Consider the following 14087-nt stretch of genomic DNA (forward strand, 5'->3'; position numbering starts at 1 on the left):
TTCACGTGTCTATTTAAGGTTGACCAGATTTATGTTAATTTTATTTAAGAATCTGTACGGTAAAAAGAAGATTATTACATACCTTCCACAGTGTTTGTTAATATGCTTGCTCTACTCATTGCTCTCTGTCTGAGGTTAGGATCATTCAGCATATCCTCTGAAAGGAGATAGGAACTACAACGCCTTTTCTTGTGTATTTGATTGGTTGTGCCCTAAAGAAAGATCAATTAACGGCTTAAGAACAGAATCCTAATAAATTGTAGGTATAAGATAAAATCTTGCTTATAGAGCTGTGGTGAGTAATTAAAAGTAGAGCTTAGATGCTGGGTTCAAATTATGGCTCTGCTACTTACTGGCTGTATATCACAGGAGAGTTACTTAACTGTCTCAGTTTTATTATTGGTAAAACGGGGATAATCATAGTACTTGCTTCATATTCTTGTGAGGATTAAAGGAATTAATATTTAGGAGATAAAAATAAAGCTAGCTGCTTTTTTGTTATATCACTATCATCACCTCTCTCCCTTTCTGGGTGTCCAATTTATTCAGATAGTTTTATCATGTGAGAGTCCTACATGAAAACAGTTAAAGTGCTGTAGTGCTGTGTATCTACAGGGGTAGAATCTCAGTGTTCTCTGATAAACTTCTGGAATTACTTTGTATTGAGGGAACAACATTAATGAAACTACTGTAATGCTTGTCTCTTACTGCCAAGGAAGACCTCATGAACTGAGCAGAGTATATGATGATCAATGACTCAGTTTGAAAAGAACAATTAGTGAAATGGAGAATGCAAGCTACATCTGAAAGAGGTGACCACTCTTCAGCTCTAGAAATTGTTGCCATGCAAAAATATGAACTCATGCATACCAAGTATATTTATTTTTGTGAGAAAATGTCTTATTTGTAAAACTTGAAAATTAATTCAAATTTAAAACACTATGTTGATTCCGTGCAGGCCAGAAATACACACACATACTCACATACACATATACACACAAAAAAACTATACAACTCTAGATCTATCACGTTTGTCTGCTTGTGTGTGGTATGTGGTATATATTTTAAATACATATATTTAAATATATAAATATATATTTCTAGATTTGTAAAGTTGTATAGTTGTATAGCTATAGTCATGCATGTATGTGGTGTATCAAAACACATACAGGCATAAATATGTGCATGGGTGTATTATACATATATGTGTATGTGAACAGACACACCCATTTGAGAGATCTCTGTAAAAAGTCAACTTTTTGAAAAGTCTCGAAACCATGTTTTCTGTACTATAGTCTGTGAAATAAGAATTTGTCAGATTAAACAAATTCTTTTCCATGTAGATATGTTTCAGGTATAGAGATGACATTATTTGTTATGCAGTGTTTTCATATAAACCATATATTGTGCCACAATTTTATGTTTATTGTATTACCATTGTATCTTATAAGTATCCACTAATTCCCCTAGTTTTCTAGTTTTCACTTTAGGATTTATTGTGATACTGATTTTTCTATGGTTAAAAAACTCTTAAATGAAGAAACTTCATTGAAAAATATGAAATAATCTCCAAATCTGATATAAATTATATAATATTTTACATACTACACACATAATTGAAAAACAAAATGCAACCAAAGTTTGATTCCACAGAAATTTAACATGCTCATTCAATAAGGAAAAATACCTTGAGAGAAGGGCTTAAGCTGTATCATGCACACATAGAGGTCACATGTTACCTAAAAGCACATGCATTTATTCAAATTGAAATATATGTGTGGCCATGGATTTAATGGAACTTTATTCTCATTTAAAATACTACACTGTCTGCAAATATAAATATATAAGCATGTAGCATATGTTTGAAGCTTATTGGGCTAGTCAAAGCCCTTGCTGATATTAGTAATGCAGCATAGCATAGTGACTGGGCTAAAGACATATCCTGGAAACTCCAGGAATGAGAAAGATCTCACTTTCAAGCCTAATCAGACACCTTTCTCTAACCACTCAGTGACTCCTAGACCTTTGGAACTGCTGTAAAATTGTTGTTTTGCTTTTATGTTTGTTTGTATCAATGCTTGCGTTTCAGATATTTTGTTTTGATTCATAGACTCCAGATGAAATATTTTTTAAAAAGGAAAACAGTTATATTTCATTTATATAGAGGACCTAAGACATAGTCATTCTAAATTTTTTCAAGGTAAGAGTTCTACTGCACATTGGAGAGATAGTAGAGTGGGTGGTTAAGAGTACAAGCTCTGAAACAGACAGCCTCTGTTTCAACTTCAGAGCTACCGTTTATTACCTGAGTACATTGGGGTAAGTTGCTTTATTTCCCCGTGCCTCAATTTTCCCATTTGTAAAACAGAGATAATAATATATCATCTCATGGGGTTGTTGTAAATACTAAATATGTGTTTGCTGCTACTAACAACTCAAATAAGATTCCTTGGAATTCCTTGGAATAGGTACATATTAAGTTGTGACCTGAAAAAGATAGCAGTAGCTGGCAAGTAATCCAAATTTCTTCACAGAAATGGGATCTATTATTAACTAATATCAGCATTATCATTGCATTTTCTGTGCTGATATCTATCTATATATTTATCTTTCATAAATTGTTCTCTAAATAGATTATTTATAATCTTCAATTATAAAATTAATAGACAAGTACCTTTTTACAAAAATGGGATTTTATCTTTGAGTTAGATGCCTACAACACATAGAATGAGGATTAAGGTAATGAATCAAAGGTGTGTTTCTATAGAAAAAGTATTGCAAAATGCAGAGCCATTCACAAGACCAGAGAGAAGGCCCTCCAGCAGAGAGACCGACTGATGCAGGAACAAGGGCCCAGCCATGCCTGAGCTATGTAAAACGTCCTTACGCTGTCATCAGAAGTTGCCTTATCTATTATCACCTCTGGCAGAAGCTGTCCATTGGGGAGCATGAGGGCTGAGCGTCCATCAACCAGGGAGACCACACCGTTGCAGTCCACAGCACTGTGCATTTTCCCGTTCACCGGCAGCATTGGTGGGGACCTACTGGCTTGGCTGATGTTACTGCTGCGTCGCTCCTGGGGTCTGTGGGGCACAAACAATGAGCCCCTTCTGCTCTCATTGTCTCCAAAAATGCTGTGCTCATCATCGGCAAAATCGGTCTCAGATCCTATATCTCTTCCTCGGCCTTTGAAACTAAAAAGACTTGTTCTGCTGCTTCGCCTTGCAGAAAACAAGGAGCCACGAATGCTGAGTGGTGACTGCAGAAAAATTAAACAATAACATGCATTTGCGGAAGCACCTACTAATAGAAGTACACTTCATATAAATACCACTGAACCCACTGGCCTGAGGGCAGGTGGCTCTATACTGACGTAAAAGAAACACACTTAAAAACGAAGCAATTCAGTGAGAAAAAAAACTTATTCCACTGAAGGGATGAAATGATTTGCAGAATTCATCCTTTCAGGACCAGGTAAATTATTTGTTGCTGTACAGCTCTCTAATATTCTGGTCTAGAGTTACTGCTCCTTTCTTTTAATGCCATTCATTTTGCTGCACAGAATATATCATTTAAAAAAAGAACTTAGTATTGCTACTGGTCATTCAGCTTTTTATATATCAATCCCCAAGCCTCACAAAAAAACTGGAAATCATGCTGTATGGTTCTTTGCATTGAAAATCCACCTTACGTACTAACAGCTCAGTTAGAGTGTATTTAAAAAGACCATTTAACACCAGTTAATTTATAAAGTCATCAAATATTTTTAAAGTAGTTGCCCAATACCGAAGAGGAGGAAAAATTCATGCTTATATGACTCATGTCCAGGATGCAAATCCCTTGGAAGGATCTAGTTCAATAGACATTAGTGCTTACTACGTAAAGAACAAAGCGGCAAATATTGTGAACAATGGAAAAAGTATGGCAAGGCCTTTGCCTCAAAACCAGCTTAGACTGCTCCTGTCATATTTATTTTTATTGATATATGTGTCCAAGTTCTGTATCATCGCCTAGGTTCAAGTGAAATTGTGAAGGCAGGGACTCTACCTTTTATTATTGTGTATATCAAGCAGTATCTTGCAGATTCTTAATTAGATTTTTAGTTTACAAAAATGATTTGTGGGGTTGTGTGATGGAAAACAGGGAAGTCCTAAGGAAAACAGAAGCAATGGTTCTTCTTGGGGGTTTGTGCAGAATTATGGGCAGGGAGACCTGAGAGATGAAGGTTCCAGTGAAAAGAGAAAGGGAAAGAGAAGTTCCACATAAGCAGAATTAACGGACTATGGCACTACATATTAGTAGTTGATGTGGTTGGGGGTGGAGGATATCAAAGGCTTCTCTAAAGTTCCAAATGGGTGAGTGATACTCAGGTAATACTATTAACTATAATGGTTAAGAAAGAAGCAAGGCCAGGCATGGTGGCTTACGCCTGTAATCCCAGCACTTTGGGAGGCCGAGGCGGGCAGATCACGAGGTCAGGAGATTGAGACCATCCTGGCTAACATGGTGAAACCCCCGTCTCTACCAAAAATACAAAAAATTAGCCAGGCGTGGTGGCGGGCGCCTGTAGTCCCAGCTACTTGGGAGGCTGGGGCAGGAGAATGGCGTAAGCCCGGGAGGTGGAGCTTGCAGTGAGCTGACTGCAGCCTGGGTGACACAGCAAGACTCCGTCTCAAAAAAAAAAAAAAAAAAAAAAAAAAAAAAGAAAAGAAAGAAGCACAACTCGTCTATAGTGTGAATAGTACAATGGTTCTCAGGAATATTTTGCTTCTGAAAATTAGTTTATTAGAAAATATATTGTCAATTCTGAAACTATAACATCTTTCAAAACTAATCAAACCCAAATGAAAACCTGTGTACATCTTTCCATTAACGCCCAGCGATACTAGGTTTTTACCTAAAATCATACCAATGAAGTCATTCGCTATCCTCTCCTGAGGTCTCTTACCCTAAAATAAGACATTTTTCTCTATCATTCTGCCTCTGGTGATACACATTGAGCAGTTTGGGTGGTACCTGATTGGGGGTAGACAATCTCTTTTCATGTGCTCGCCTATGCCCTTCCACACCAAGGTGGAAACTTTTTCTTCTGATGTTCTCCTCTGAATCTGATTTGGACAATTTCTCAGCATCTCCCTTTTCTTCTCCACTGGAGAGCTTCTTTTGATTCTTTTTCTTTCTTCTGTTTCTTCTTTCTTTAGCACTTTTAGAGCTCAGTTTGGATGTTTCAGAAGAACTCTCTGAGAGGCCCATAATTCTGCTTCTCCTAATACTTGTATATTCAGCTGCTGCTGCTGCGATTGCCTGGTTGGGCCAAGATGTTAACACTTAAATGAGTCATTTCCAAATCCTAGGAAACCCTAGGACAGGACATCTTTCACCTATCAGCATAACAACATGATGCAAATAATCATGTCCTTTAAACATGAAATGATCATTTTCTTTACACAGTGATCAGAATGCTTACAAAGTATATATATATATATATTTTGTCTCAGGTTGAAATAAAGCTCTATTGTGTTTTGGAATTAAACTATCACATGTTATTAATTTGCTTACAGTAAAGACAAATTAAATATTATATGTTAATGTTTTACAAGGTAATTTTGGAATGTAAAACTCACATAAACCATGTAATTAGACAGACAATTTGATGATCAGGCAATTAACTCCATATCATCAATAGAATCAGGCACTCTATGGTTTAATAAAGATTGAGTTATCTGAAAAATAAATGAATTATTACAGCACAATATTGTAAGAAAGTGGTAAGGTCAATGGGTATTGGCCTGAATGAAACTTCTGGGGATTCCCTAGGTAGTACCTGGGATAACCCAGTACTGTCCTTTTATAAAAATGTTTTGTTTGTAAACACTAAAAAAATTCTTGTAAAAACATGGAAAATAAAGATACAAATGAAAAACAGAAAAAAAGTCATCTTACATCCCAGAAATAATTGGTGCAGATATTTCTTCCATTCTTTGTATATGTCTGTATAATTTTAAAACTGAGATTGTATCTGACTATAGTATTTAATCCATCATTATTCTAAAAGATTTTTCCTCATGACATCATAATTTTTAAAAAACACATACTTCCATGGTAAAATTATACTCTGAGATACACAGTTTTCATAATTTTCTTATTTTCTAATTTTCCAATATTTAAATGTTTTCTTATTTTTACTATTATTCAAACACTGCACTGAATATTTGTGTATCATAATTTATCTGCATTACAGATGATGGCCCTCCCCTAATACATTAGATTCCTTGAAGAGGTTTAACTAGGTCAAACCTTCAGACAAATGTTAAGACACCTGCAGTATATTTGAAATTACGTTTCTCTTCGTACAAGCCTTCTCAAACATTTACACTGAAGAATCTCTTTGGAGAGAGGATTAAGGAGGAAACTTTCAAGGATCTGTGACAACCTGAAGTAGCCACATCAAAATTATTATTTTCTTAATATCTCCTGTTTTATCTTAAAAATCCTTGTGACATTAACAAAACATGATGCACTGTGGTCTTCATACCCCATAGAACAGTATCTGTTAATTTTAACATTAAAATAAGTTTCCTGAAACCACTGTATACAATTGGTACTCTGGGGAAATCCATTTTGAGTGTGTGTATATACACACACACACACACACACACACATATATATATGTATATATAAACACACACACACACACATACACACACACACACACACAAAGTCATTGTAGGCAAAAGGTTTAGGAGGAACAGCCTTAGATCACTTTCCATGCAGTGAGATGATTATGGGGAAAGTATCAATTCTAGCTCAGTCCAGAATTGGTTCCTTTATCCACACCAGAAATGAGGATGCAGTTTATACACAAAAGTTCATTAAAGAAAATCTAGCTGGAGAAGGCCAAACACATACCACAGAGCCTCTGTTGTAACCTTTTGCATTTCTACCTCTGGGAAGAATTTTAAATCAAATAACAGTACCTCAGCTTCTTCTTGCTCTTTTTTAAGTCGGTCTAACATCTGTTGAAATTCTAATTCTTTCTGTTTAGCTTCTTCAATGTTTGCCTGGTTCTGTTCTTCATAAGCCATGGCAACCACAGCCAAGATCAAGTTTATTAGATAAAAGGAGCCCAGGAAAATCACTACGACAAAGAAGATCATGTAGGTTTTGCCAGCAGCACGCAGCGTCTAGGGAAAAATGGAAACTGTCATTTGAACAACAGAAATTTTTTAGTAAATTATTTCAACTTAACTGGCATGGGCAAATTTGACAGTTTTGTATAATCTCATGTTATCAAAAATATAGAGAGAAATTATATCTTCATGGAAAACAAATATTAAACACATTTTCAGTACAAAGAATATAGCAATGTAATATGCTTGTACTAAAGTCAAGTATGATTCTTGATTATTAAGTGTAGTGGTATAAAAATCATGCATTTTTTCCTACAGTCTGAAAATTACTCATAAAATCAAATCCTTTGCTCACTTTCAAATTTTAGGAACAGGTGATATCTACAGTCCCTCTTACTGTTAAAATTCTATCTTTTCTTTCTTTACCATCAAATATTAATAATATCATTGAATGTTAACTCTAGGGAGATAGTCTTATTTAATTACTTTATTCATCTCATAGGTGTTTCAATTAACTTTTTTTGGTTTTCTTTGCTTTTTAAAATAGATTTGATTTTTCAAAATAGTTTTAGGATTAGAGCAAAATTAAACTGAAGGTACAGAGATTTTTCTTTTTTTTTTTTTTTTTTTGGCATAACGTGCAGGTTTGTTACATGTTACATGTTACACGTGCCATGGTGGGTTGCTGCACCCATTAACCGTTACCTACATTAGTTATGTCTCCTAATGCTATTCCTCCCCTTACCCCCCAACCCCGACAGGCCCCAGTGTGTGATGATCCTCTCCCTGTGACCATCTGTTCTTATTACCCAGCTCTCACTTATGAGTGAGAACATGTGGTGTTTGGTTTTCTGTTCCTGTTTTAGTTTGCTGAGAATGATGATTTCTAGCTTCATCCATGTCCCTGCAAAGGACATGAACTTATTCTTTTCTATGGCTGCATTGTATTCCATGGGAGAAAAATTTGGCAATCTACCCATCTGACAAAGGTCTAATATTGAGAATCTATAAGTAACTTAAACAAATTTACAAGATAATTAGCATTTATATTACTAATTGTATAATATAATATACTTTTATCATACAAAGCATTTTAAAGTGAATTTAGAATAGTATAAACAGATATTAAATGAAAAATAAGTCTTACCTCTGATGAAAAATTATTTTAATTTTTTTATTTGTGTTTCTTTAATTTTGAGTAAAGGTGACCACTTGTTGCCTATTTAAAAATATTTGCATTCCCGTGTTTGCTGTAAAGTGCATCTTACATAATTTCTGCATTGTTGCCTATTTAAAAATATTTGCATTCCCGTGTTTGCTGTAAAGTGCATCTTACATAATTTCTGAATTCATTTATAATATTCTTGGAAATAAAGTAAATATAAAATAGGCCAAAAAAGAAAAAAAAGACAAATCTGCAACTATTCTGAGAAAAGTGTATCATTGTTATGCATAATATAGAGTAATCATTTTGCTCTCCTTCCTTTTGGGTTGGCTGCTGAGAATATACAAGTAAATAGAGACTACAGCCCCAACAGGTTCACATTCAAGTTAGAGGAAATGGCCATGTGAATTAACACTTACAGTATGAGAGATTAATGATATAAACAGAAGAATATACAAAACGTCATGGAAGTCTACAGTTGGGAGCAGTTGATTTGGGAGAGAAAAACTTAGAGAAATGAATTGAATCTTTAACTGTAAATAGGAGTTCAAAAATAAAACATGGTGAGCAGGTGAACATCAGAGAGCCTCTTCTCTTCAGACCATCCCAAGCACACATGGAAAACAGTACATGTGCAGGAGCAGCTTGAGAAAACATTGCAGTATGTCCTGGTACTTAACTAGGACCCCATGGGATAATATACTCAGGAAAGGGAAAGATCTAGAGATTAAATATGCCCAGAAAAGATAAGAAAATTATTTACGATTCAAGAACTATTCCTATTATTAGTGATGGGAGTAAAACACTTATAATTTTAGTAATAAGATAATAGAGTTTCCTCCATTCTCAAATAAATAAAAATTCTCCTAATATAGGCTGTTAACATACACCAGATACATATGCCATTCAAAAATACAATGCATGTTTCTCTTGGCACTCACCTGTTGGTAAAGGTTTTCCCAGTAATCTTGGGTCATTAGCCTAAACAAGGCTAAGAAGGCCCAGCTGAAAGTGTCAAAGCTCGTGTAGCCATAATCAGGGTTTCTGCCAATTTTCATACAGGTGTACCCCTCTGGACATTGGCTACACATGAAAAAGAACATTATAGGTGAGAGTGTCTTCAGGACACAAGCTAAATAGCCTTAGTGAAAAGTTACAAATTCAAGGTTTCTTCTATAGGGGGACAACATTGAATAATGATTAAGAATACATGATTTGGAGCCAGGATGAACTGGTTTTGAATCACTCTCTACTACTGACTACTTATAGTGACTTTACCAAATTCTTCAAGGCACAAGTCTGTCTGTGAAAATAGGATAATAACATCTACCTCAAGAAAATAAGATTTGTAATAAGTTTAAATAAGATAATGTGTACAAATTACTTAGCTTACTTCCTGCACATAGAAAGTATTTAATAAATCATAGCTGCCATTAGCATTATCATCATTAAAACATGGAAACTTTCAATAGATGTTTTGTAATAGTTCTTGGATCAGTAAATATTGATATGTAGGCTGCTACCAAAGCTCTTTCTATCTGTGTAATTCTTGGAATGGATTAGAATCAATAATAGTCAAAATACAGTAATTGTCTATGTTCATAAAAATTTGTAGCTTTAAGACTTTTTTCTTTCTAAAATTGGTGGACTGGTTTTTCCTGAGGCCATTAAATAAATACAATACTCTGAGATTCTTCTGGGAACAGCAACCTTATCCAGTTTATTCCTATGTTTCCAGTGTACACAGAGACTGATGAAGAGATGTCTGCATAGGGGGAAAAGCAAGAGCTAATGCAGCTAATGCTACAAAATGAAGTTGGTGTAAGAGAGAAGCAGCAATATGGACAGTTGGATATATACAATATTCTTATATATACAATATTCTTAAAATATATGTACCCAAGTCCAAGGAATCTCTTTGCTTAGAGTTGCCAAAACACAACATTCAGTCACCTATGAGTCACATTTAATTGGAGAATGAGTGGAACTTGAGAGTAGAAAGAAAAATTGATTTTGTGACTCTTCTTTTTCCAGAAAGAAGAAAGACCTGAAACTATCCAACCAACTTTTGGTGTTTTCTAGAAGTAACATTTTCTACCTTCTTAAGATTTATGTGACTTCTGTCTTGTGTTAATTCAAGCACTATTTCAAAGTCTTGCTTTCAAGAGTATGCATTAACTGTGAACATTTTAAAGACTGGATTTGTTGTGGGACAGAATGAGACAAATAAAACCATGAAATATATAAAAAGCAATACAGAATCAAAGACTAATTTGCAAACTGATTGAACATTCTTTTCCTTCTCTTTCAGCCTTTAGACTAAAAAGAAAACAAATATTACATACCCCGAATCTGTGCTGAAACCACAAAGGAGAGCATCTTTGGATCCCTCCAAGTAATAAAAATATTCTGTTGAAGAAGAATGTGAACAATTATAACATTACAGAATTTAATCTGTGATTGTGATAAAGCAGGCAAATCAATTGATATAGACAATTATCTAGAAATTCAGGCCTGGAACCAGGCAATATGCATCCATTTGTTTACTATTTTCTCATATATTCTCCCTCAAATATTTATTGATAATATCTTATAGGCTAGGCAATAAATATGACAATAAACATGATGAATAAAATCATTAGTTTTATGAGGCCTCCTTTATGTTTAGGTGAGGGTGGAGGTTGTGGTTGGATGAAAACTTAAGTAAATAAATAAAAAGACAAGATATTTTCAGATAGTAATAAATGATCTAAAGAAAATAAATTAAGGCAATGTGGTAGGCTGTAGTGAGGGAAGGTCTTTCTAAGGAGATGATATTTCAACTAAGATCTAAATGTGACAAGGAAGACAGCCATGAAAAGACTGGTGAAGAGATATTTGGGCTGGGGGAAGAGCAAGAGCTAAAGTCCTAAGGCAGAGATGAAGTTGGTGTGTGGAAAAGCCAGCAAGATGTGGCTACAGTGTAGCGTGGCTACAATGTGGTGAGAGGGAGGATTGTGATGGCAGAGGTAGGCAAGGGCCAGATCATGTCAGAATTTGCATATCATTGAAATGAGTTTGGATTTTAAGTGTGATTAAAGGTACAGTCAAGTGTCACATAATGACTGTGATACATTCTGAGAAATGCATCATTAGGACGTTTCGTCCTTGTGCAAACCTCCTAGGGTACACTTATACAAACCTAGATGGTATAGGCTACCATAAACCTAGGCTATGTGGTATAGCCTATTGCTCCTGGGCTGCAAACCTGTAGAGTGGGCTACTGTACTCAATACTGTAGGCAACTGTTATACAACGGAAAGTGTGTATCTAAACACAGAAAAGGTACAGTAAAAAACACAGTATTATAATCTTATGAGATCATCATTATATATGTGGTCCACTATTGACTAAAACATTGTTATGTGGTACATGAATGTAATAGAAGTGGGAAATAGAAATATGGGATACTACTGACATTTAAAAATGTCACTGTGGTTACTCTGTGGGCAGTGGGCTATAGAGAAGCAGGTGTGGAGGCAAGGAGACAAGTTAGGTGACAATAGTGAGACAGGATATGGCTACAACCCAGAGAATAGCTGTGGACATGGAGAGAAGGGGATGGAAGGAGAATGGACAGGACCCTCTGATGGAGAGCATGCAGGGTGTGTGCAAAAGAGAAGACACAGGATCTATCAGCGGGGGAGTTGGTAGTGCCCATTGCTGAGTAGAGGAAAACTGCAGCAAGAAGAGGTCTGGAGAAAAACCAGGAGTTCTGTTTCAGCCATGCTTTGTTTGGGATGATTGTTGGGTATTACATTTTTCAAGTAAGCAGCTGGATTGATATGAGATTCTGGACATCAGTAGAGCTATCAAGGCTGGAATATAAAGATGAGAGTTATCATCTAATATACAACTTTCAAGGCCATGCGGATTGATGAATTTACCTGGAGAGAAAGTTTGTAGCTAGAAAAGGAAAAGGAAGGGAAGAGAAGGGAAAATAGGAGAATAGAGAAGAAGAAAGGGGGTAGGGAGGGAAGAGGAGGAAATGGGAGTTGAGGGAAAGGGAAGAGCAGGAAGAGAGCCCCTGACTGAGTCCCAAAATACTCCATAAGACGCAGACTCAGTAAGGCAGTATATAAATGAATAAAATTTGTTTTCTGAACTTCTCTTACTTTTCATTCACCAGTCCATATTTATTTAGGACCTACTAATTCTAGGTGTTGAGGAGATGACAATGTAATGAATGCATATTTTCCATTTTTCACCTTTCATGTTACCCTTTGTGCTAATTTTTAGTAGTAAAAGTTCCCATCAACCCTTCTGTCATTTGCTGTTAAGGCTTATTCCTAAGACTCGAGGCAGATCTATCCTTTATTATTATTATTATTATTATTATTATTATTATTATTATTATACTTTAAGTTCTAGGGTACATGTGCACAACGTGCAGGTTTGTTACCTATGTATACTTGTGCAAATTATATGTTGCACATGCTGGTGTGCTGCACCCATCAACTCGTCAGCACCCATCAACTCGTCAGCACCCATCAACTCGTCATTTACATCAGGTAGATCTATCCTTGTATAGTAAACGTTTAAGTGAGTAAAACACCTTTTGTCTTCTCTCTTAAATATCTATTCTACTTAATAAGAACTTGACTTCCTATTTTACTCAGGTCAAATAAAAAATCTGATTATTAGGAGACTTTTGGAGTAATCATGGAAGAAAGACTATGAAATCAGATATTCTTGGATTTGAATGTTGCTTCTATCCCTTCTTAAGTGAATTATCTTTAAGCCATTAAGCCTTAGCTGCCGCATCTGTAAAATATGTATAAGAATACCTACTTTATAAAGTTGTTAAATAGTATAAATAGGATATTGCATGTAAACCACTTGATACTGTGATCCACACATTCTGTACTAGCTGCTCAAAAACGGGAGTTATTATAATTAAACTATTATACAATTTGAGATAATACTATTGATTGACTTACACATCATCATTTTATCTTACTTAGAAGACACAGATAAAACAATAAAGCCTCATAGTTTGAGGTGCAAATGTAGGTGAAAATGTGCATGAAAAGCTTTCGTGAAAACACTCCTGAACCTTGGGAAGGATGGGCCTGGTAGAGTGTGAGTATGGCGATGGGGGAGGATAAGATGCAATTTTGCATACATAAACATCCAAAGTATTTTATTAAGGATGGATTACTTTACAATTATCCTTTAAACTAACTCTGGTTCACGTATATCAACCACTGAGGAGCCGAATTATATGAATGGGCTCTGGAGCTGTCTGTATTAGCACACTGCTGCACTACTGTATTTAACACAGTACAAGAATGATGAAAGGTAAAGCAATGCAGGTAGCTCACTCTAGGTTTGTAGAAAACTTTACAATAATTTCTAAACAACTAGACATTAAATTATTAAGATGGTAGGCTTCAAGAAGATTTAAGGTTAACGTCTTTTAAAAAGGAAAAAAATGGCCGGGCGCGGTGGCTCAAGCCTGTAATCCCAGCACTTTGGGAGGCCAAGACGGGCGGATCACGAGGTCAGGAGATCGAGACCATCCTGGCTAACATGGTGAAACCCCGTCTCTACTAAAAAATACAAGAAACTAGCGGGGCGAGGTGGCGGGCGCCTGTAGTCCCAGCTACTCGGGAGGCTGAGGCAGGAGAATGGCGTGAACCCGGGAGGCGGAGCTTGCAGTGAACTGAGATGGCGCCACTGCACTCTAGCCTGGGAGATAGAGCAAGACTCTGTCTCAAAAAAAAAAAAAAAAAAAAAAAAAAAAAAAAAAG

The 14087-nt window shown here is 35.7% G+C and overlaps 1 protein-coding gene across 2 annotated transcripts in view; it reads right to left on the reverse strand.

Moving 5' to 3' along the window:
* Positions 1–14087, reverse strand: part of SCN9A (sodium voltage-gated channel alpha subunit 9) — a 184549-nt gene that overhangs the window by 87423 nt on the left and 83039 nt on the right. The window contains exons 8-13 of one of the 2 annotated variants that reach the window (XM_023188138.2): positions 10641–10704; positions 9237–9378; positions 6978–7184; positions 5017–5304; positions 2921–3259; positions 83–212 (exon numbers count right to left, since the gene is read on the reverse strand). In XM_023188138.2, the coding sequence (XP_023043906.1) occupies positions 83–212; positions 2921–3259; positions 5017–5304; positions 6978–7184; positions 9237–9378; positions 10641–10704 (1170 nt within the window). Of the gene's footprint in view, positions 1–82; positions 213–2887; positions 3260–5016; positions 5305–6977; positions 7185–9236; positions 9379–10640; positions 10705–14087 lie in introns of both variants that reach the window. The other variant, XM_023188137.2, reaches the window with a different exon arrangement.

The sequence above is a fragment of the Piliocolobus tephrosceles genome, chromosome 11, assembly GCF_002776525.5.
Source record: "Piliocolobus tephrosceles isolate RC106 chromosome 11, ASM277652v3, whole genome shotgun sequence".
Classification (NCBI taxonomy): domain Eukaryota; kingdom Metazoa; phylum Chordata; class Mammalia; order Primates; family Cercopithecidae; genus Piliocolobus; species Piliocolobus tephrosceles.